Source organism: Rutilus rutilus (genome assembly GCF_951802725.1).
Source record: "Rutilus rutilus genome assembly, chromosome: 1".
Classification (NCBI taxonomy): Eukaryota; Metazoa; Chordata; class Actinopteri; order Cypriniformes; family Leuciscidae; genus Rutilus; species Rutilus rutilus.
This window is the reverse complement of record NC_140209.1, coordinates 36813868-36839479: the sequence shown is the minus strand read 5'-3', so window position 1 is coordinate 36839479 and position 25612 is coordinate 36813868. Positions and strand designations below refer to the sequence as shown.

At 39.2% G+C, this 25612-nt stretch overlaps 1 protein-coding gene across 6 annotated transcripts in view; it reads right to left on the bottom strand.

Annotated features, from left to right (window-relative positions):
* The window catches only part of sdk1a (sidekick cell adhesion molecule 1a), a 344319-nt gene that overhangs the window by 14374 nt on the left and 304333 nt on the right, over positions 1-25612 (bottom strand). For all 6 annotated transcript variants that reach the window (XM_084434485.1, XM_084434486.1, XM_084434487.1 and 3 more), the window contains 8 exons: positions 24914-25012; positions 16764-16958; positions 14213-14414; positions 12940-13043; positions 11962-12032; positions 11141-11273; positions 4081-4137; positions 3536-3637 (listed from right to left, as the gene is read on the bottom strand). In XM_084434485.1, coding sequence (XP_084290611.1) covers positions 3536-3637; positions 4081-4137; positions 11141-11273; positions 11962-12032; positions 12940-13043; positions 14213-14414; positions 16764-16958; positions 24914-25012 — 963 coding nt within the window. The remainder of the gene's footprint in view (positions 1-3535; positions 3638-4080; positions 4138-11140; positions 11274-11961; positions 12033-12939; positions 13044-14212; positions 14415-16763; positions 16959-24913; positions 25013-25612) is intronic.

Here is a 25612-nt window from a genome sequence, read left to right as displayed (position 1 = left end):
AAATGCTGCAAAGAGGTGAAAGAGGTAAAAAAAACCAGCAACACACACACACACACACACACACACACACACACACACACACACACACACACACACACACACACACACACACACACACACACACACACACACACACACACACACACACACACACACACACACACACACACACACACACACACACACACACACACCTCTGTCCTGCCAAAATTCTCACCATGACTGCTTTTATTAATACTGTGCCACTACTAGAGCAATGCTGTTTAGAATTTCATAAATAATTTAGGCAATGATTAGGTGAAATGCAAAACTGTGTGGTGAGCGAGAGCCTTGACAACATCCTGTCTGTGCAGTGTCAGCCTGTTAGCACGGCTGGAGTGGAATTAAACAGCACAAACGACAGTTTGCATTTGTAGCAATTTGCCCGCGTTCAATACTTTTAGCGTATGGTAGAAATGTGGATGTAATGCATCTATTTGCTAGCGGTGGGAGGATTGTTTTTCCACTAAAGGCCCTTTCATTGATCATATAAGATGCCCCACATGAATATAAATTTGTTTCAGGCTGTGTAGGTGATAAACATCCTTTCTTTTGTATTGTACCCAATAAAACAGCACAACAATTATTAGTGTCCAGAGGAATAGTTGGAATGTCATATCCGGGCTTCCTCTTTTGGCAGCTCATTAGACGGAGCGCTCGGCTCTTCAGCCAGGCAGCTGGATATTATTCAAGTCAATAAATGTACATGGAAAAAAAATGCAGTTTTAGTAACAGAACAACTTGAGCTTAACTTGAAAAGCACTTTACAATTCAGCAGTACAATCTAGCTTGCAGGAGCCTGATTATGAGGTAGGGGAGAACAAAGAGCTAAACCAGCCTTCAGTACAGCTCAAAACAACTTTCAAACTCATCTTTGAGCACATTTACTCAGCCATCTTTTCATATCTCTAAGCACTCCAGACTCATGTACTTTTACATTTAATCATTTAGCAGATGCTTTCATCCAAAGCGACTTACAAATGAGGAGAGAAATAGAAGCAATCAAACCAACAATAAGGCAACAATATGCAAGTGCTGTGACTAGTCCCAGTTATTCCAGCACAAAACACGGTCCTTAGTGTGTTATCCTCAAGTCCTTAAAAGAACCACAATCAGGAAAGAAAAGTGAACAAACATACTACTGCTTTCTCAGATCTCATTTTGAGTTGTGAATGAGTTTAATTTAACTTTGTATTCACACATTATAATATGAAATGTACCCTATTGTCGCAAATTGGTCATTCAACCACATTGGTTTATGATGTCACGCACGTGGTGGAGTAATAACTTCATTTAATGAATCTGTTTGAGATTGAATTAATGCTAGATGTTTTGCTATAAATTATGGACATGGCATTTGAAGTTATTTTGCTTTATTTCCAGATTCAATCATAGGCTCGTTCTTACGTAGGTACTAGAGCACGTTCGCACATGCGCACTCTTAAAAAATGACACTTTAAATCTCTTGATAAACTAAAAGACGTAAATGACAATTGTATGTATTCTAAATAAAAGATATAGATTGTACTGAATGTCAGCTTGCTTATTTGGCTCAAGATAAGGATTTATTGCAAACAAGATAACCATGCTTCTAACCACAGGTCGAGAGCTGTCGTTCCAACCACACAACTTTGCGATACTGTTTGCGAATGTTCGTTAGAACTATGTTTTCAGGGAAACACGACTCGTTGAACTATGCTGATAACGATGGAACATGCGACCATAGTTGGCTAACGATGCTTTTGGGAAACGCACCCCTGGTTTACTATCTTTGTGAGGACTCTCCTTTGACGTAATGGTTTTTATACTGTATAAACTGTATATTCTATCCCATTACACTAACCCTACCCCTAAACCTACCCATCACACAAAACTTTCTGCATTTTTACATAAAAAAAAAAACTCATTCTGTATGATTTATAAGCTTGTTTCCTCATGGTGACCGAGTCCCCATTCAGGTTGAAGTCCCCACTGGGATAGAAAAACAAGCGCGCACACACACACACACGCACACACGCACACACGCACACACCCTAAACCTACAGTATCCATCACGGAAAACTTTTTTTTTTTTTTTACATTTTTAAAACACATTACTTAGTATTACTTATAAGCTGTTCCAAAAAATGGTCCAACAAGGATAAGGATTTCAGATATTGGTTTCAGGATCAAAACTGAAGGAAGACCTTTGAGAGTTTGTGTTTCTTTATATCCCAGCATATGACAGCATAACAATATGACAGAAAGGCAGCCCACTATTGTGTATAATAATATCTCACTCTGTCATCTGCATAGAAACAGAATAAGCAGCACTTTGTACGGTTATCTGTAATAGACATATTTTACGTTTGTAGAACCTCAAGATTCATGCAAGATTCAACCTCAAGATTCATGCAAAAGTGAAAATAAGGTAAACAAAGTCCTTTGTGTTCACAATTCAACTGTGAACTTAAAAGTTTGGTTTGCTTGAGGTATAAGCCAATTTCCTTCCAAACCTCTCTCAGATCCCTGAAATGAAATTTCAGTAGTAATCATGATTGCTTCTGAAAAAGCTAATTGATCTAAACACATAAATTGATCCAAGCCCAGGCCTTTAAGTGGGTTTGTGTTTCTGTCACATTAAGCAGAACCTCACCATAGCTCTAGCCTCTGTCGTTATGTTCCCTCTTCATGCCACTTGACTAAGGGAACACAATTCATATCTGTCAGCTCATGTCACGCCTTATTCCCTGAAGGACTCGAGACAGAGCACATGCTGTCCTGCTCCTAGAGAGCCGTATGGCACAGCCATCTCAAAAGGAACATCCATCGACAGTGGTCATCACCACATCTGTCAGGGTGGAGCGGCAAAGATGTTTTCTGTGAATTTGCTCTCTCATTAAAATGGTCCTCTGGTGGGATGATGCCAGCAAAGCATACTGGTCTGGGTTTGACAAAAGTCTCCTCAGTATTCGAAAAAACAACAACCCATAGTCTTCTACATAACCACTGAGTTATGTTCTCAAACGGTGCAAGTTTAGAAAACACACTGTGTCTACACTGGGCGTGAGTGACGCAACACAACGAGACAAAAGACAATAAAACCCATTATAATCAGTGATGCTGTCTACACTATGCACGACAAAACCCCAACAGTAAACTGATGGCCATTCTATTTCGGATGTACTTAAAGCACTCACGCTACTTCTGACACATAGGACAAATGGATTTAGGACGTTCGCTTTGTCGCGTCCAGTGTAGTCAGCCTCAAGATGTTGTGGCATGGCGCGACACGACAACTGCAGCGTCCGGTGTTACAATACCCCTTAACATCAGGACTCAACAATAAGGGGCGCCTGGATGAAGTTTGGGACAGGTTGGAACTGGATGTTATCACTTCTAATCAAAAGTGTCTTTATGAATTTATAGCTGATATGGAATTACATCGCTGTGTAGTTTTTCAGATAATATTGCAAAAACATGTGGAAAGTTCCCTAATTTTCACACAATCACTTACCTGCTTCTCCAACAAACACCTCTACTGGAGCACTTGATGGGCTTTCGCCAATGACGTTGTAGGCAGTCATCACAATTTCATAGCGCCTGTATTTCTGCAGCTCTGATGAAAATATAAAATTAAAAACAGAAGGGCATAAGGGTACTTGAAAGGTGTATCTTGGCTTTGAGACAGCAGAAAAGAAGAATGAGAATTCTTCTGAGTAGAAACAAAAGCATCTCTCAGATATCCACCTACTGTTCCATACAGTGTGGATGCGGAATAGTTTGGATGTGATCATGGAAAGCAATGGCATCAAACTCTTACACAGGAGAATTGAGAGCACATGCATTTCTCGGGTCTCAGGCAGTGTGCAATGAGATTCACTTTTGAGAATATCTCAGGGCCAGAATGTTCCTGGTCAGAGTAGATGGATTAGCGGAAAAAACATGTTCTCTGAACAGGAAGAGTATTTGGGATTACACACTTTGCCAAAGGGAGTTTGATTATTTCGGACTTCAAAGGCACGCTGACATAAATGAGAAAGATGGCAAAATGAAACTTACGCGTTAGCTCGAATTCGGTTAATGAAGGATTGCTGACAGTCTTCACAGTGCTTTTGGCTGTGGAGGGAGAAAGAGCAACTGATGAGGAATACATTACTGGAGATGGAAAAGCACAAATTAAAGGGATATTTCATCATGGCAGTAAATCTTTGCTTTTCAAAGTTCCTCATCACACAATTCTCCAAGAAATTGATGAAATTCCACAATGCTCATCTCACTTTTGTACACGCTCAGATCAAACCCCGCGAGAAACCAAAGCGAGTCAGTGATTAATGATTCAACAGTCAATATACAGTTCTATATCACAAGCTGGGGTGCATTAGGGACCTAATAAGAATTCTAAAACATATACTGATCCAGCATCACTTGAGGAGAATTAAAGAAAAATCGGAATGTCCGCACCACTAGTCAATCCTTTAATACTGTTCCTTTTGAGCTCTGTAACTTAAATGAATATGTCTGTGTAGTTTAAAAAACGGTTTCTACAAGAGGGCATATCAGACTTTCAGAAGTATCTTCCGGTCAAGCTCAGACACTTCAACTTTACATACAAAATATCTAAATGGACAGAAATAAAGAGCTCAGTGAGGGATTAAAAGTAAACTAAATTAAATTTAACCCAGTTAAGTTTGATCAATTCTAATCATATTTTGAAATTATCATACAGATTTCTATCATTTTATCAAAAATGGAATATTGTAATGTAAGACAAAAACATCTGAACATCACATAATTCATCAAAACCATTGCTAATATTTTTTCCACAAAAAATTAAGTCATTATGGATCCAGCTTTTCTTAGTTAAAAGGGGATATCATTATGATTACGATTATCAATCAAAATATTTAAACATGCTTTGTTTTTGATGAAATTTGAATTGTTTACCACTTTTTTATGTTAGAATTGCATAACAACATCCGGTGTAAATGGATTTAAAATTGTTTAAATTAATTTAAATGTCACCTTAATATTTGATACTAAAATAAAAAAAGACTATTATATTAATCTGTAAAAATGTCATTTGAATATTTTATTCAATATATTAAGACATGAAGGGGAAATGCACAAGAGGAATGACTAAATATTTGTATCTGTCCGACAACACTCTCTGAACAACAATCATAGGCATATATAAGTAACAGACTGCCTCAGAAAGTGACAAGGACCTTGTTAGCTTCTGGAGTACCTGCTAACTTTTCAATGTAAGCTGTTAAGCCTGAACAAACAGAGCATAGCTCCGGTAATTTCCTCTTGGCATTTAGGGTGATTTCAGCAGGGAGGTGCATTCAGCACTTAACAGACCTCAGATTTTAACATGTAAGATGAGTGGAGAGCAGAGGAGAGATATTGCATTCCTGCCCTGACCAGTGCAGAAAATAGGGAAAGGAATTAAATATGCCTTCGTGCTTGGCTGCTCTGGGCTTGCGCATTTAAATGCTGTCAACACTGCTGAGTCCAATTTGTCAAAGGAGATTTAGCAGCCGGATCCGGGCTGTGGAAAAAGAGCCCGATGGTGCGCATGGTGTCGAACACTTGAGCTCAAACTCATGATTCCGCACCTCACGCAGCCTGAGCGCGTAATGAGTTCACCTACGCTCAGCCATCCGGCGGAAATATATTCTCTAACTGCAGAGAGAAAAAGCTCCCTAACGCTTTGATAACGTTCAAATTTGCGCAATATGCAAATCTCACGAGAATCACGACTTGATTTTTTACGGCACGACGTCACATACATCAACAACATATGAAGCAGCCTCTATGGAAGACACTAGGATGCATTTCAGACGTGAATCATGGCAGAGTCGAGGAAGAAAACAAAGGAAGCGCGGTCGGAAGAGTGCAGAGACGGCTCTGCGTGAGTGGTATTTACGACAGTAACGTTAAATACAAGTACTCCACAGCGACTCTAGGGGAAAAACGGAAACTGCATAGTGTGCCTTAAATGTGGATTTCGAAATTTGCCATCACAGGTTGTGTCCCAGTTTCATTTCAAAACTCGACTTCCTTTCAAAGAGTGTAGCTGGGAAATACAATATATATTTTTGCACAAAAGCACGTCAAACACTTGCCAAAATGGACAGAAAAAAAAAAAGCTCAGTGAGGGATTGAAAACTAGCTTACATACTGTAAACTTTAAATTACATTTAGCCAAGTTAAGTTTGACTAATATTAACCATATTTTTCAAGTAAGACAAAACAACTAATATATGCTTATGTTTGTGCCATTGGGTTTCCCACCAAAAATGATTTCATTTTGGATCCAGCTTTTCTTAGTTACCAGGGATATTAAATTGCTATTATTATTATTAAAGCTACAATATGCAATAATTTTTTGCCGCTAGAGGGCGCTACATTCCAAACAACAACAACGGCGTAGCTTGATGACGATGTGAAGGAGCGTGGAATGATGGGAACTGTCGTTTTAAACTCCACCGTGGATGTAAATCAGTCAGACGGGAATCGAAAAATCATGTTCATGGATGAGGTTAAGTTTTATTTTTATAATGACATGCTTTTTGTGGCGAGGGGGACGTGGTTCAGCGCGGTCTGTAATGGGAGAGAGAAGAGACGAGCGTCCCGCAAGTAGGTCAAGTGCAAATGATGAACACCTGTGTCTTATTGCAGTGATCGGCGTGGAGAGACCGCTTATAAGCCGCGCGCTGGAACGAGAGAGAGACTGGAAAGAAAATTGGACGCAGAGAAAGAAAACCGGTGGATCCGAGCTCTCATTTTTGAACTGTTTTGTGCCGTCGCGGTTGCCACGGTGAATTGTGTGCGACTTTTGTTTGTTTTGTTTTATTTTAATAAAGTACGAGTCCCAGTCACGCCGACCCCTGTCTTCTTCCTTCCTGACTCTTGAACCTCATCACACTTTTATTTCATTAAAATGAATTAACCGCAAGAAAAGTAAGGTTTAATACTAAATTGGTTATCATAGATGTTACTGTATGTCGAATTCATTGTTGTGATAACGCGGCGCAGTTTTACGTGTTCTAAACAATTGTTGTAAAAGTACATTCGAACATACCCACATCATTTGCCAAAATACTGATTAATCTTTATGTATAACACATGCTATATTTATTTACATGGCCATAAACACCAGACGTGATAAACAATGTCAATAAACTAAACACAAATCTAAAGTAATAATACTTCCCTTTTCCCTTACATAAACATAACTATTACCGAATGCTACATTTGGAAAATATAAAATTAAGCATGCTTTGTTGACAGAACCAGCTGCAATCGGTAAAGAATAATTGTGTTCCATAACGACTGCACGAAACAAGCTAACGTTTGTTGCTTGATAGACGCTACAACTACAACTTCCGCATTTGTCCAGGACTCCACGCAGTACGAGCGGAAACCGAGGGTAACGCGGATATGACGCAATTGACTGGCGACTCCCAGCTCCCCCCTGCTCTAACGCCCCGTTTCCTTGGTTAAAATCGCAATTTTCTCACGATTTAAAAACAGTTGGAAACATTTGGGATATTGTAAGTAATCAACTTAACAAAATATATAACACTGGCCTTGAGATTATGGGATATTTTAAAGGAAAATTCTTACATATTGTACCTTTAAGAGCCAAGCACTGAAAGTGCATAGGCACCTACTGAAATCGTTGCCGTTCTTATTCTTTTACATTTATTACATTTATTCATTTTAGCTGACGCTTTTATCCAAAGCGACTTACAATTGCTATATATGTCAGAGGTCGCACGCCTCTGGAGCAACTAGGGGTTAAGTGTCTTGCTCAGGGACACATTGGTGTCTCACAGTGGATTCAAACCCGGGTCTCTCACACCAAAGGCATGTGTCTTATCCATTGCGCCACCACCACCACCACCACCCCTATTCTTCTTCTGTTTCTTCTTCTTCTTCCGGATGGAAGCCTATGGCAACCCTTAGAACCGCTTGCAGGACAGTTATGAATTATAAAGTTATAAATTTGGCACACTGATAGAGGGCAGTCTGAGCAGTCACTATAGCAAATTTGGAGTCTCTAACTCAATCCCTCTAGCGCCACAAACTGTCCAAAGTTTCACTCTTGTTTATGCTAATAACTTAATTTGAACCATAAGGGCTAGAAACAAAATTCCCACTTTTCCCACTGATTCCTTGGCTCAAAACGATTCGATTGCATCATATGACGTCATTTTCCGTCATTAAAATCCTTCCGCCATTTTGAATTTTTTTTTAAAGGGCACCTATTATGACTCTTTTCACAAGATGTAAAATAAATCTCTGATGTCCCCAGAGTATGTATGTGAAGTTTTAGCTCAAAATACCCAACAGATAATTTTTTACAGCATGTTTAAATTGTCATTTTTTGGGGGCTCAGAAAAACGCACTGTTTTAGAGTGTGCCCTTTAAATGCAAATTAACTGCTGCTGCACGGCCCAGGGGGCGGAGCCTCACGAGCTCACGCTTCAGTCAGGACAATCGAATCTTATAATATCAGAACAGAAACTCTCAGTAGTGGTGTTCATTTCGACTCGGAGTCGGACAATAATGCCCACAGAGCCAGAGAATATATGCTGTATGAGATAGAACAGGTATAGTGTAGTTTAATTATGGTTATAACTTAATTGTCATCTGCTTTTATCCACTATTAATACAAGCCTGCTGTAGCAAACCCCGTCCGAATGATGACCAAAATAACGTTATACTGATGAGTTCAGTGAAGTTTATTGTACATCACACAAAAGATGAGCGTTAGTTTTACTCCAGAGAATCACTGTAAGACCTGAATAAACACAGTATAAGAAGTGCGTATTAAAGTCTTATCCATAAACTCTAGCTCTCTCTCCCTTTCATTATCAACAACATACACAGCGAAGTACACAAAACACTCGTTACAACTAACAGTAAACAAATATATACAGTACACACCTTTTCAGTGGGTGCTAAATAAACTGGTAAACCTTATATCTGTAAAATGACTCGATGAGCTGTCATAAAGTGCTCGCTCTCACTTTCATTTCTGCCGTGGTCAGTAACGTTAGTCCTGTCGCTCTGGAGACTGTAAGCTGAATCACGAACAGTACAGATCCATCCTCGAGTAACAATGAGAGTAAATGAAGACTGCTATGTTCATTCTTACATCCAACAACAGCACACCTCAATCGCTTAGGAGACATTCTTGTCTACAGCTGCTCCAGCTTCGAACAATGGCGGACTCTGTGTCCAGCTCACTCAGGGCGGGTCAAGGCTCAAACAGCAGTGTCAATCAAGGAGTCGTGGGAGGGGCTTGCGCAATTCTACGTCACATTGCACCGAATCTGAGAACAGCTCATTCTGAGACAGTGCTTATGATTTATTGAGATTGTAAAAAAACCACTGGGTGGATTTTTATCATTCTAGGGTTGGCACACACTGCCAACACACATTTATGTTCAAACACCATGTAAAAGTAAATTTTGCATAATAGGTGCCCTTTAAAACCTACTTTTTCGAACTCGTCCTAGACGGATGCTCCGATTTTCACGAAAATTGAACCAGATCATCTTCAGACCATGCCGACAAACCGCTCTTGAATACCGCGCAAACTAATTTTATGTAGTGCTTGCAAAAACAGATGTAAGGCTGTATCTCCGCAACGCTTTATCGTATTCAGACCAAACTTGGTAAATGTCATCACAAGCATGACTTGAGGCTACATACTGCGTTTCGGCACAGCACCACCTACTGGTCCAGAGATACGAAAAAATGGATAAAAGTGGTCTTGTTAGATTCAGGGCGTCATGCCGAGTCAACTGATATCCAATTTTTCCATATCGGCTATTTTGAATTTTGTACAAAAATTTTGTATTTTATGAATGCATGAACGTATCGTTACAAAACTTGGTATGGGTCATTGGCACGATGCTCTGAAAGAGTCTGAGAAGTTTCTGACCAGTGCCACCTAGTGGTGAAAAAATTATTTACAGGCTTATAACTTTGGATTTGGTTGACTTATTTTTCCTTACATTCCTGAATCCTTGCCGAGTCTAACGATACTAAACATTCTAGGTTTTGCCTTATGGTTAGTACAATGTTGCAAATTAGCGCTTAAAAAACCTTTGCCAATATCTTCAAAACTGTTAGACTGATTGAGACGAAACCACCGTAGAAAGTTTGAAAACATGGGAAAAAAATCCAATCAAAGTCGCCCATGGGTCATTTTTAATTTCATTTTCATATAAATGTCTATAACTCCAAAACAAAATGAAATATTTGCACCAAATTTGACACACACATGTATAGGCTCACTCTGAGAACACATAAAAAAAGCGGTGGAACTGTGCCGCTGTGGCGCTATAATAGAACAAAACAAGGACATTGGCATGAATTACAATATATTATCATGATATTAAATGCAACACTTTACAATTGCATTGGTGTACGTTACAAAACTCGGTATGTGTCCATTAAATCATATTTTTAGTTACTGTATATATGATTTTTCTGCCATTTTGCTTAAAATCATCTTTAAATGTCTTTATTGCTCATTGTTGCAGTTGGTCTGACACTAACAGCCATGTCTTTGTGCTTGGCACCGATAGTTGCTGCTTGCAGCTATATTTATGATAATAATTGATTATCAATAAAAATAATATTCAAACAAGCTTTGCATTTGATGAAGATCCACCTGGAATATTTCTTAATAAATTGCCACTTTTTCCATGTTAGAATTTAATAGCAATCTCAAAATCCACTGTAAATTGATTTAAAATGATTGTCCTAACTGCAAGGAGGACGCTCACCCTAATGCTTTGATAAAGTTCATATTCATTGTATTAATGTGGATTTGCCATCACTGACTGTGTCCCAGTTTCAATTTAAAACTCACCTTTCTTTCTGAGAGAGTAGCTGGGAGAAATACAATATCTTTGCACAGAAGTAAACACGTCAAAACAAGTGAGTTTAAAACATTGAGGAATTCCTTGAGAAACAAATTTTTTTTTTTCAATAACTGCATGAGTTAAAGTGTTCAAAGAAGCACTCGAGCTATAAATCACGCCTGCGTGCAGACGTTTCTGGTTCAAGAGGAGAGCCTCCTCCCGCTAGTTACCTGTCAGTTCGGTGCGCAGCAAGGAGCTGTTGACGGCCCTCTTTGACTCCTCTGGAGCGCTGTCATACTGCAGCTCACGGTAGTAGAGCCGATAGCCCACCAGAACCCCATTCAAACTCTCCTCCTTGGGCTTCTGCAAAGGCATAGATTAAATTAAAGGTCACATTCCACTAGCTGTTCTCACGGTCCTTATTAAAGGACACCCGATAAAAAAGCCTTCCTGGCTGTAACTGACAGACAGCACTGACTGATCTCTCATCGTGCATCCGTGTGCAACGCTTGCTGTGAAACGAATAAGATAAATAAAAGATGAGGATTTAATTTCTGAGCCATTTAGTCAGTGGGTAATTAACAAAGCTCCGAGCTAAGTGTAATCAACTCGGCCCACGGTTCTGCTGATAAAACAGACAGTAGTGAGAAGATCCGGGACTCATAGGTCAGTGAAGAAAGGTTTCAGCTACTAATTAATATCCCTTCAGATTGCAGGATCGCTGTCACGCATGGGTATTAATTATCCTGGGCTTGTCAAAGCCCTCTGCGAGCTCTGTAAATGTGCGGGTATCAATACCACATGTCATTAATTTATTCAAACCTGCACGATGAATACTAAGCGATGCACGACAGGCTGCTCAGAGCGAAGCGAGGCTACCTATTGACAAAAGTCAGATCATTAAAACAGAACAGGGCAGTAATTTCACTGGCGATAGCTTGCAACATGCTGGTATTCTTCTCATGCTGGAACCGGTTTGTTATCTGGCCATCAGATAAACTTAATGGGGGTCAGGAGTTCACTCGACCGGGGTGGGCTGGCATTAGCGTACCTGCCACTGCACCAGCACAGATGTCGTCGTGGAGGGTTTCACGGCTTGAATCAAGGGCGCTTCATCAGGAACTGCATGAAAAAAGTAAAATACAAGAAGAAGAGATCCGGTTAGATGCGTTCTTAGATAAGAGAATCTCCTTCCATAATCTCTTTAGCTATTTCTTCTCTGGAATGTAATAGGAGGATTTTTGAAGAATGTTCTTTTCACTGTAATGGAAGTAAATGAGGACTGGTGGTGTCAAGCTAAAAAAAGCACCATAAAAAAGGTTCATCATATCACTTGTGTGCTTTAGTCCTCAGATGTCGTATGATGGCTTTCTGTGAGAAACCGGAAAAAGCGGTATTCACCAATATCTTCTTTTTCAGCAAATTTTGAGTCATATGGATGAGGGGTTTTCAATCTTTCTGATGCCCTGGACCCCTGAATATGATGGTCCCCTTGCGAGGGGAGAACATGCTTAGCTTTTTCTACTTTTAGATGTATAAACCTGAAGAGAAACACGTTGACCATTGAATAAAATGATTCTCATGACTTCTGATGAGTCTTTAGAAAGAAGAAACATTAATACTGTAAAATTCGCTAGATTTATTTTTATAAAAAAAAATTCCGAACTTTCCCACAGCTCCCTTGTGGAAATTTTGGACAAGCTTTTATGGTCCTTTTGTGTCCTTTTTGAAGCCTAAACACTCCAGTTCCCATTCATTGTAAGTGCATGAAAATAAGGGACCAGCACATAAAAAAAAAAAAATTATAATAAAAAAATCTCCCTTTTTTGTTCCACTGAAGAAAGAAAGTCACACAAGTTTAGAATAACATGAGGGTGAGTAAATAATGACTGAATTAAATCAGTTCCAAGACTTCTGCTTCCAAGTAAATGGCCGCAGATAGTAAGACTGTAGCTCTTCTATGACTTTTATTTGAATCAATAGCGCATCAACCAAAGCCAGTGGATACAACACGCTCATTATTACTCACCATCTTGTAAAGTGGTAATTGCATCCGTCTCTTGGCTGTACTTGCTGTCTCCGACGTCATTAGTCGCCATCATTCTCAGCTTGTATGAAGTGTAGGGTTTCAGCCTGAGGGATTGCACAGCTCGTGAGCTCACTCATATTGGACAAAGACCTTTCCCATCACAAATGATGTGGCTCAGCAGTGCATGTATGAGCTAGTATCTATAAATGTCAGGGACACAATCCATTGAAGCCCAAGGGCACACGCTGGCAATTACAGAGTTTTATCTTAAAGCACTTGAGGCAGAGAGGTGAGGACGGAAATAAGATACAAAACACTTCTTATTGGAGAGCTCATATTAAGACATGAGTGCAGCTTATGTGCCAATTCATGAACTCAGAAATATGATACGAAGAACTGGGATGCAGGTAAAATATGTCAGTGAATGCAGCCTAGTAGGGCTGCACAATTGTATGAATAATTTATATGATTATAATAACATATAAATAATCACAATTCAATATCAAAAGTAATCATAATTGCACAGCCCTACTGCCTAGCCTTCTTCAATCACTGTGTGTTGAAAATCATCTGGAATTGACAGTAAAGGGAATATGAGGAAAAATCTTTGCTTACATTTCTAATTTGTTCATTTCCCATTTACCCAAAACACACTGCACAAGCCAACTCGTTAACAATCTAAACATATCGTTTAGGTCTCATAACCGATCTCTGAAGATTGAGATGAGTTGCACGGCGCTTTCCAAGCGAGGGGGTTTTCCGCTATTGGTATTACTTGGTTAAAGGGAATATTTTTCCCATGATGCCCCACTCCTAAAAGCCTCCAGCTGGTAAAGACACAAATCAGTCCTGAATAATCCATTTAGCAACAATCCGGCTGTTAAAAAAAGCACTCAAAAGCTGATGGCTGAGAGAGTTTTCAACTGAGAAAGGGGACTCATCATAATCAAGATGAGATGGCCCTCTGAATGCATATAAAATACTATTCGACTGGCCATATAATCATGGCTGCGGATCCAACATAACTCATATGCAAAAAGCTGGAGTGCCCGTAGCCCAAGGTACTGATTGTTTCTCACTCTCTCAAATTGGACTGAGTATCATAAATTGCGGCACTGGAAAAAGGCTCCTACGCATTTAATATCACTCCCTGCAGGGGAACACATGTGGCTGTGAAGCAGTGGAAATCGACAGGAATCAACTCTGTGAGGGTCATCTAAGGGCAGTCTTTAGGTGCTGTTTGCGGGATTGTGGGGTTGAGAAATGAGCTCACCTGTCCACCTCCCAGGAGGTATAATTGTGGCTTATAGCGGAGGAATGTGTGAGCCAGTCGCCGTTGGGCAGCTCCCGTGTCTGTAGGGTAAAGTAACGGACGGGAGATGAGCCGTCCCCTCCAGGCACCCAGTTGAGCTGCAGTTTGCGGGACTGCACGTGGTCCTGTGGCAGTCGCAGCTGCCGTGGAGGCTGCGGTCGCTCTGATGGAGGAGAGATAGATGTGAAGTGTGAGTTCAGGGGTCAGGCTGGTATTGCTGACTGTTCTTAATCGCGCGACAGGACTCTTCTACTCATGTGTGCATCAGTCAGTGGGTCTTGCCCTGGCCTCTCCACCCCTCCCCACCTGTGTGACACGCAACTGCATAGCCTCATCGATTTTAATGGGAGAATTCAATACAGAGAGGCATAATTTGTTTATTTAAAGGTGCACCGTATCGACCGCCATTAAAGATGCAGATCATGCGCAACCAAAGCTATCGAAAGCCATGATTGCAACAGCCTTGTCCGTGCAGCTTTTAAAATGACCAATCGAGCAGTTTCACGAGGTCAAAGGATGATATGCAATCGCTCTCCATTTTTAACCCAAACAATCTGTCTTTCTTGAAATTGAACAGTTTATTAACATTGTAGCATTTGGGATGCGTATCATAGCTCTTAAGTGTCTAAAGACCGATATGGATCATGCATGCACTTCTGAGAATTTAAACAATAATGCTTAAAATCATAAGGAAACTGCATTCAAAATCAATTTTACTTCTGTAATGTGACATGATTTCTGAGAGAAATAGGATATTCAATACAATAAAATGATCCATCGGGAATTGCTGGGATCGTGAAAAGAAGCCGTTTCAGAATGCAGCCAGACTTGATTGTGAGGTTTCAGTCTACTACTTTCCTCCTGAAACACCACCAGCAGCCATTTCTCAAATCAATTTCATCATTCAGAGCAATTCAGTGTAGTAATGCTTCTGTTTCAATTTTATTTTTATTTGCTAAAATTGCAAAACAAACGTATATTATGTTAACATTAACCACTTAATTACGGTGTTAACTATAGCACAAATTGTAGAAACAATTTCTAACATTATTTTCGGATCTAGGTGATGTGTTGAAAAGAAAAGCCGTTTCAATGGAGGAAAATATTACATATTTTAATACAATACTAAAATACAAATTATTTTGATTAAACGTACAATATGTTATTTTTTCGCCGCTAGGAGTCGCTAACCTCTTACAATAACAAAGGCGTAGTTTGTTGACGCAACATTTGCTAAGAATTATGGATCTTGTCGTCAACGTCAAGCCGACCGATCTAATAATGTTTATGGATGAGTAAATACATCGATGTTTTTATCATGACTGTGATATGAAGAAGGTCGGGATTGATAAGAGACAGCTATCAGCTCCACACGCGACGCGAGTCCCGCAGATATAAAAGGAATATGGACATTTCATTCTACCGAACTACACGCAAGTGCAGAATTACAACTCACAGGTCAGTTTATTAGACAAATTAAACTTGTGAGGTAACGCAGTGCTGTTTCACTTGGTCTAACATTACACTATCACACTAAACTGCATTTTAATGTGTTGAAATTTATGTTATTCTATGTGTTAGTTTGTCTGTATGAGACTAACGTTAGCAGTAAGCTAGATCAACATTAGAATAACATACAGATCATATTCTAACATTTTATCATTGTTGAACTATATAACATTGATTCGTTTTATGTAAATGTGCTCACCTGTTTAATAAAGTCCATGTAGGAGCGGTCGAAGTCTCGGACGTGGAGCTCTCGTTTATATACTGTCTATGGGAGCTCTCGGCATCTCGAAAACACCGCGCTGATATTGATTCTCGGTTTAGTTCTCCTTTTTTATCCAAAGTCTGCTTGCCATGGTCCATAATGTTTGAACGAAACAACAACAGCGTGCAGATAGACATTACGAACTACACAGTTGTCCACGTCTGTCGCCTTGGTTACTATCAGAGGGGTCTGGTTCATAGCTCTGGTTGCTATGGCAGTACGAGCGGAAACCAGGGAGAACGCGGATATGACGCCATTGACGGCGACAAAACGGAAATAAAGAAACGGTCCGTGTCTTCGAATTAAATTACAAATTTCTCCTGGTTTGAAAGTTGTTGGAAACAGTCGGGATAATGTAAGTACACAACTAAAAAATATATATAACAGAGATATAGTGATTGTTGCTATTTTTAAAGCAAAAAAACGACATATTGTACCTTTAAGAAAGTAAATAGCATCCCCTTTTGTCGAACATGATTTTTTTTTTTTTTTTTTTTATCAGGACGTTTTTGGACTATTCTTATTTACCAATCTCTCTCATTTTAGGGGTGGGCTATGATTGGATATTTTGATGTACAGCCGAAGATTGAGTTATATTTTGATTAAAAACCCAAAAGAAACATGCATAGATGAATCATTTGCAATAAGATCAATAACATTTAGTAAATAGATAGGGTGAATTTATATTTCATGCCAACTTCAAAGATATACGGGCGTTGTGTATTTATAAGTTTGCGTCACCTCTAATCTCAGTAGTTATGACCACAGCCTGTGCAGGTGTTCCCCAGCCCTGCTCCGTCTTGGCGGAGATCCGAAAGATGTAGGCCGCCTCTGGGGTCAGGCTGGATGCGGTGAACTGACGGGTATCAGGACCAACCTCTACTGTGATGAACTGGTTGGGATCCCCAGAATCCAGACGGTAAGCTACCTGGTATCCTATAAAACAGGCATTAGATCATCTGAGGTGAGTCTTGATCCTCCGTCCTTCTCATGTCTACAGTGAGACAGCTTAAGCCTTTACCAACATCAAAAGTATAAATAACATTTCTGCAAACTTTGAGAGTAGTTTTCAGTTTTGAGAAATCAAAGTACAAAAGGGCAGGAGGAGGAAAATATCTCCTCAAAAAGCCATTTGTTGTAGGAAAATCATCTTTAGAAAAACAACAGCAGGTTTATAAGACGAATGGCTTTCAAAAAGGCTTCAGTGCACTGGAAAATTTGGTCTATCAGCATCTATTTTAAATTCAGCTCTGGTTAACGTTTGCAGTCATTGCTTCCCTTTACTGCAAAAAGACTTTATTTAAATCTGTCTTTCATTGGCAAGGTCTTCTGCTTGCCTTCATTCCCTGTATCAAATGTATTCCAAATGTCAAATTCAATACACAGAGAAAAGAACCACAAAGAAAATGGTGATGCACAACAAACCTGCATGAAATTAAATTAGTTTGTTTTACACTGTACCATCGGTATGGTTAAGGCACTTCTTTATCAACTCCAAACAAGAATTATGTTCTTTTAACTCATTTTATACTGGATATTATTCAGAATTACCACTAATTGATATGCACATTATAATGCACATTATTACAGTTATTCACTTCAAAACTAAAAACAACCAAATCTGTGGGTGAAGAACAGATTCACCGATAGCTTCTGCTCCAACTGAAGCAGTTCAAAAATAACAAAATCTGTTCTTTTATAATTGTATTTAATTTGATATTGGTTGAAGCATTTGATGGGACAAAAATAGAAGGTCAGTATCTTTCATTACAGTTAAGAATTTGCTAAAAGCAACACTTACACTTACAATTTCTTTCCTTAAATAGGGACTGAATGTGTGTTAAGCCAATAATTACAAAAAAAGTGTTTTAATTTACATTTTACATTTACATTTATTCATTTAGCAGACGCTTTTATCCAAAGCGACTTACAAATGAGAACAATAGAAGCAGTTAAACTAACAATAGGACAACAATATGCAAGTGCTATGACCCTTCCCAGTTTAATCAAACACAGTACGTGTACTTTTTTATTTGTATTTTTTATAAATAGATATAGAATAGAAGAGAAAGTGTTAGTATTAATGGATCAAGTGCTGGCGAAAAAGATGTCAGCCGTTTCTTGAAAATGGTCACCGACTCAGCAGCTCTGGTTGAGTTAGGCAGATCATTCCACCAGCAGGGAACAGTCACGGTAAAGGTCCGAGAAAGGGATTTTCTGCCTCTTTGAGATGGCACCACAAGACGACGTTCGCAATTAATTTTAATTACTCTTTTTACACACCTAATATTTTAGTTTTTTCATTTTTTGTTTGTTTTAAAGGTTTAACAAAGCAAAATCCCCCTGGAGCCTACTCAGTTACCCCTGGTTGGAAATCACTGAATAATAAACATTATTCAAATACTAAAAGTTGTAGCTAGAAACAAAAATAAATGAACAATGCCACGTATATTATATTTCATACCAAAATATAAAATATCTATATTAATATATAAGTGTAATGTGAATCATTGTTCAACATTACTCAAATGCAAAAAAATATAAATAAATGAATAAATATATAATGTATATTGTCATAAAATATCTAATATTTTAGGCATGTTGTAGTTCCCAATTTAGAGACTGAACAAGCATGGTGTGTTGTGTTGTGTTGTGGTGTACAAGGCATAGCAAGCTGGGTCTGCCGAGTGTCCATCTGCATCATGTCTGTGGGAATGACACGTGTTGCAAACCAAGCAAAACAAATGATAACATTAGCGGGAAACATGTTGAAATGGAATGTGTGGGCAGAGCTTGGCCGTGGGAGAGACGGAACATTATTCAACCATCTATTTATCTTTCGGGATGCTTGCACTGCATGTCGGCCCCCTTGGCTGTGCAAAACTAAATTAGGCCATCCCACATTGTGAGACTGCAGCACTTGAGGGCTGCCATTTCATCCTAATGTCCACTTCAGCCATGAGGGGCAGTGGAAATCACATACATTCATCCCTGAACGCACACACACACACACACACACACACACACACACACACACACACACACACACACACACACCCTCTCTCCGGATACTTCCATGTCAGAGTCTATATTTCTAGAGATACGGAGAGTACCGTGGGCAGAAAGCAGCCCCTTTCGCTCAACATTTGCGTGGCTCCGACAGGCTCTGACCCGTGCATAATTTATCAGGGCTTTGCTTTTGGGAAAGGGTTTCCGCTGTGAGGGCATCAGCCCATGTGATTGGCTAGGTCACCACCCCACAAACTCCTGCAGCTGTATTTTCCTCATTCATTGCCCAGTGATTACCGGTCCTGCAGCGGCCAGCAGAAACACTCACAAGGGCACTGCCTCGGCAGAAAGGGCAGGAAAGCTTAGCGCTCCACCACTGAATCTCAGTAAGCAACGTTCTCATCAACACCTGCTTTCAAAGCATTTCCTTTCTTCGAGATGCAGCAAATTAGAGTCATGCCGGGAAATCTCGTTCTTCTTCTTTCAAAGAGCTCTCTCTGTGACTTCAAACTACATAACCAGTATCTCTTGATCTGCTGAAGTATGACATGGAAACAGAGTGCAAAATAACAGTGCGTGCGGTGTGTTCGTCTGGGAGCGCTGCAGTGTTGATGTAATTAACCAGGTTCTGCTGGCAGGGGCTTCTTTACATCTATTAACTTATGTTCACAACACACGTCTGAGCTCCGGTTTGATTTAGCATGGCATTTTCTGTGCACTTCCTCTGTCTAACCCTTCGTCTTTTGTGCTTGAGCGAGGCGGCTGGAGTCAGATTAAGAACAACTACTCGATCTGCTGCAAAATCCAAAGCAAACTCCCATTCCCAGCCATGGACTTTAACGGTCAGGTTTGCTGATGCTTCTGGGAACACAATACATTTTTCAGCAGCTTTAAAAACAGGATTACATTTAGGTTTTGCTGTAAACAAAAGCCTCTGCTGGAAAATCCAGCCTAAGCTGGTAGCTGTTTTTTAGAGCATGAAGGCTGGACGTTTCTAAACGGTCTAAACTAGCTGGTGAAAGATGGTGGTAGAGTAGTCCTCATAGTGAAAGGGGAGACTTCACATTCCTTACTTCACTTACAAACACATTTAAATATACCACACTGAAAATAGACGTGAGAACCAAAGAGGTTTGCATTATTTTTGAGTGAATACGACTAAATTTCAGGCTGTTTCACTCACAAAGCAATCAAATGAATTCAGGAGACTTGAAATACTGCACACAAATCATGTAAAAGACTAATTTTACATGCTTTTTTGAGCTTGACAGTTACAATCATTGTCATTCTTGTGTTTAACAAATAGAAAGAGGGAGTAAATGAAAGGATTTTTTTATTTTGGGAGAACTAATCCTTTCATTTTGCTCCTGCAAAGCAGCCTCTCTTTTTGTTTACTCGTTTATTTTGGAGATGTATATATAAAAAAATTTTTAACAGCTCCTATGCTAACTTTACTATGACCCGCTAAAAGTGTGCAATTTTTGTGCCATTAACATCACCAAAGGAAATTGAACAAATAATTATCTTTTGTTGACCGGATATGATGGTTGATATTTTTCAACAAACAGAGCGATGTTTTGATAGCATTTCAAAGACACTGTTTACATGTTTTGGGGGACAACAGCTGGTAACCAGCTAATGAGAGGTTTAGAACAGCTAGAAACTAGCTACTACCAGAGGTGTGGACTCGAGTCATGTGACTTGGACTCGAGTCAGACTCGAGTCATGAATTTGATGACTTCAGACTCGACTCGACAAAATGTACAAAGACTTGCAACTCGACTTGGACTTTAACATCAATGACTCGTGACTTCACTTGGACTTGCGCCTTTTGACTCGAGAAGACTTGCTACTTCCCATGAAAACTGGGGGAAAAAATGTCCACATGGCCGCGCCGCTCTCAGTTTATCTGCATCTGTGAAAAAAATGTGCACCACCTGTATGCATGCAGAGAGCACGCGCGCTGCCTGCACGACATCCAATCACTGTAGTCCCACGTTGTTTTGATTCGACAGCATCTAACGCCCGTTTCACATTCACACATACTCCGTTTGCAGTGCGTATGCGCCAGCGGGTGCGTATTTTTTTTCCGTACCCATGTTAACAGGTTAGAGCTTTCACACTGCACGCGGTTGCAGTCCGTCGATCCGTTCCAGGCGCGATCGTTTCCGCACCGAGTCTATTTCTGCTGTGCTGCACATGTGCTGCACGCGCTGAATTAAAGTGACAGCGCATGTTTCGTGGTCAACATGAACACAGATTGACCTAAAAATGTAGTAATTTCACCATAAATGCGATTAATTAAATAAAATGTAGTAATCTCACCATAAATGTATTTAATTAAATACTATTTTCACTTTAAGACCAGGGTAAAGCAAGGAAAACTACAATTTACCTCAACAAGGCGACATAATGAACAAATCTTGTCTCATTCGTGGAGGTGGAAAAACATGTTCCTTGTGACATGCAAGATTTATTGTATTAATTTAAATATAAAATAAAAGGCATGAGAGTCGGCTGTTTTTTTATATAAGTAGCCTAGGCTACATGGTTAAATATTTGACCAATTGCTTTAGGAACTTAATATAAGTAGAAGTAATGCATTGAATAATAGGCCTACGTTGTTTAAATTGTGTTTAAACGTGCATACGTCTATTAAAGAGTGTATATGTGTACAAAGAGAATCGCAATGCTGAGACGTAAGACCGGGGTAGCCTAAAACAAGGGAAAATACATATTTCAACAAGGCAACATAACACTCGTCTCATTCGTGGAGGTGGAAAAACAAGTTATTTGTGACATGCGAGATTTATTGTATAAAAGATTTAAATTATGCAAAAGAAAGAGTATGAGTCTGCTGTTTTTGTCAATTTTAAGTTTTAATTTAAAATGTAGGCTATGCGATTTTAATATAAATACATGGTTAAATATTTTACCACTTGTTTGAGCAACTTAATATATAATTATATAAGAGTAATGCATTAAATAATACGTTGTTTAAATTGTATTTAAACGTGAATACGTCTATTAAAGAGTGTATACGTGTGTACAAAGAGAATCGCAATGCTGACAAATTTTTTTTTTTAAATAAAAGATGTTAATAACTTCTGGATTTGAAATACAAATAGTGAGTATGTATTTGTAGTACAGCCGCGGATCACGCACTGCAAACGCAGCATATGTGAAAGCACTATTGCGTGTGCTGGTCTTGCACCGCATACGCACTGCAACACGCATTCCAATTATATTATCAGGTTGGTCCAGTTTTTCAGAAGTGATAATTTTGAGGAGTGAGGATTTTATTGATGACATGTTTAAAAAGGTTTAGGCTAAAACGACCCATGTCTATTTGAAAGTTAAACTGTTTTGCAATATGAGGTTAATACAATACAGGACTGAAGCTGCATGCTGTGCATTGTTCTAGTGCAATATGCTGTTGAAATACAAGCATTTTTTGTGAAAATTAAATTTTCTGTTTTTTACTGTATTTGATTATAAATCAAAGTATAAAAAGACCTTTAAATAAATACAAATCTTACAGATGTACATGATTTGTATAAATTTTATTTCTGTGGTAAGAGGACTTGAAATGACTCGAAACTAAAATGGTAGGACTTTGGACTCGACTTGAGACTTGTTGGCTTTGACTTTTGACTCGACTCGGGACTTGCCTCATCTTTGACTCGACTTGACTCGGGACTCGAGGGCAAAGACTTGAGACTTACTTGTGACTTGCATAACAATGACTTTGTCCCACCTCTGGCTACTACAGTATGTTCCAATACACAGCTATAGCATCTTAAAGGGTTGGTTCACCCAAAAATGAAAATTCTGTTAGTAATTACTCATCCTAATGTTGTTCCAACTCCGTAAGACTTTCGTTCATCTTCGGAACACAAATTAAGATATTTTTGATGAAATCTGAGAGCTGGCTCACTCCTTCATAGGCTGCAAGGTAATTGTATTCTGCCGGCCCAGAAAAGTTAGTAAAGACATTGTTAAAATAGTCCAAGTGACTACAGTGGCTCAACCTTAAGTTTATCAAGCGACGAAAATACTTTTTGTATAACGACTTTATTCAACCATCTCTTCTCTTCCATGTCATTCTCCTAAGCTGTTGAAGTAGTGTAACAGAGCAGCACTTCTGGGTTGTACGGCAGAACGTAGGCTCACTATTGGCCGACGCTGGTTGTGTGTTATGCATGTAATGTGTGTGATGCTGGCCAAAAGTGAGCCTATGTTCTGACGTACAACCCAGAAGTGCTGTTACACTACGTGAACTCACTCAGAGGCCCACACAGAAAAAAATGTATACCGGTAGTTGAATAAAGTCATTATTTTTGTTTGTTTTTGCGCACAAAAAGTATTCTCGTCGCTTGATAAACTTAAGGTTGAGCCACTGTAGTCACTTGGACTATTTTAACGATGTCTTTACTAACTTTTCTGAGCTGGCAGATATCAATTACCTTGCAGCCTATGAAGGAGTAAGACAGCTCTAAGATTTCATCAAAATTTCTTAATTTGTGTTCCGAAGATGAACGAAAGTCTTATGGGGGTTGGAACAACATAAGGGTGAGTTATTACTGACAGAATTTTCATTTTTGGATGAACTAACCCTTTAAGCTCTATTTTCCAACAGGGATTTACAAGACTGCTGGTTAAACAGTCATGCTGTGCCACATTCCAGACTAAAATGAACCGTGCATATGCTTTCAATCTCATTTTTCTACAGTATACACACACCATAAAGTCCCAATTTTCCCAAAACATCATAAAATAGCTTCAATTGGCCTCATTTTTATTCAAAATGAATGCTTCATGAATAGGATTCTATCAACCCAAGTCAAACGGCGTGTTTGGATCTCATCTTTGCATCGCTGAGATTGCGTGTATTCTTCTCCGGTGTGATTTGCACAGGCAGCATGATTTGGCAGGCGGCTATTCCGAGCTTCATTCACTTGAGGTGTTAGTCAGACTAATCTCATTAAAACGCAGGGATTTTCTCCTCTCCGGCTCCCTCTTCCCGTATGAGGAATTAGTCTCAGGTGCACGGTGACATGGCTTCATTCACAGAGCGGAGGGAAGAAACAGGCTCTGCTCTGAGCTAGATACTGCCAGCCCAATTCATTTCACGCTCTCATGTAGGCCAGATCAAGTACTGAGGAGACTGCTAATGTGAGGTGAAGTACATGAAAGCAGCTTTGCACTTGAATCCAGGCTACATGGGTCAGCCGAGACCATTCTCACAAGAAGAATGAAAATATATTGAGAAAAATGTATTCACAATAAATCACATTTTTCTTTCCCTTACTGAATAGAAAAAATAAACAGCACAATGAATCATTCAATAGAATTAGTCAAACTGACTGGTCAATACAAAGAATTCATCAGTTTGAATCATGGACTGAATCAATCAGACATTTCACTTCCTAAGTTCCTAAGAGAAATTTTGGTTATTATGGAAGCCATGTTAAAAACGCAAATTTGTAATTTGGTGAAATGTAAATCTAAACTTAAAATTACTGTTCATTTGACAAACAGGGTCGGTAATCTCTTATGCTCACCATTTACCGGTATTTGATCAAAAATACAGTAATATTATGAAAGATTATTACAGTTTAAAATAACCGTTTTAATATGTGTTAAAATGTATTCCTGTGAGGGCATTACTCCAGCCTTCAGTGTCATTTGATCGTTCAGAAATCACTAATATGATGATTTGCTACTCAAGAAACATTTCTTATTATTATCAATGTTATAATTTTTTGGGGGGTAGTCTTTTGAACAGTAGTGTAATAATATGATAAGAATATTTTGGAAAAATCAGTTTTTCATTTAATTTCATTGGTGTCTACGAGAAGGAAATGACCTTTTTCTCTTACCCATTATAATGCCGTTGGGGTCCACAGGGGGCTGCCAGACCACCCTCACCTCTGTCAGACGCACCTCCGGGAACACAAGTCTCATGGGTGGCCCAGGAACTGTTGAAATGGGAAATGAGGGTGCAAAGATGAAACTACTATATCATCACATGACTCTTACAGTAATTAAAACACCTATAAACCTTATAGAAATCGAAATTTTTCTCTTGAATTCTAGCCGAACCACAAGCCCAAATCAAAGAGCTTTAATAGAGGTTATTTAGCTTTCAAGGCAGCAGCGGCCCTCTGAGACAGCCTCTGAAATGGTATTTACGTCAGGATAAGGTCATTATAAGAGAAAAAATCTGCTTTGAAAAGGACAAAAAAAAAAAAAAGACAAATACACAGGAGATGAGAAGAAAGAGACAGTTATGACAGCACTCAAACTGTGGCAGTTTAATGAACATATTCAGGATTAAATCTCTTCAGTGGTTAAAGTCCGTCTGTAAGAGTGAATGCTTGTGTTCCATCCATCTGTGCAGAAATACTTTTCTCTGATCCGATTTGCTATAAAGACAAATAATGTGAAGTCTGAAAAATAATTAGAGTTCTGAGTGGTTGTGAGCATGTTGATGTGGAATTTTGAGGGGTTACTATGGTGTTTTAGGTGGTTGCCATGGTGTTTCTATGTGGCTACTAAGAAGTTCTGAGTGGTTGCTA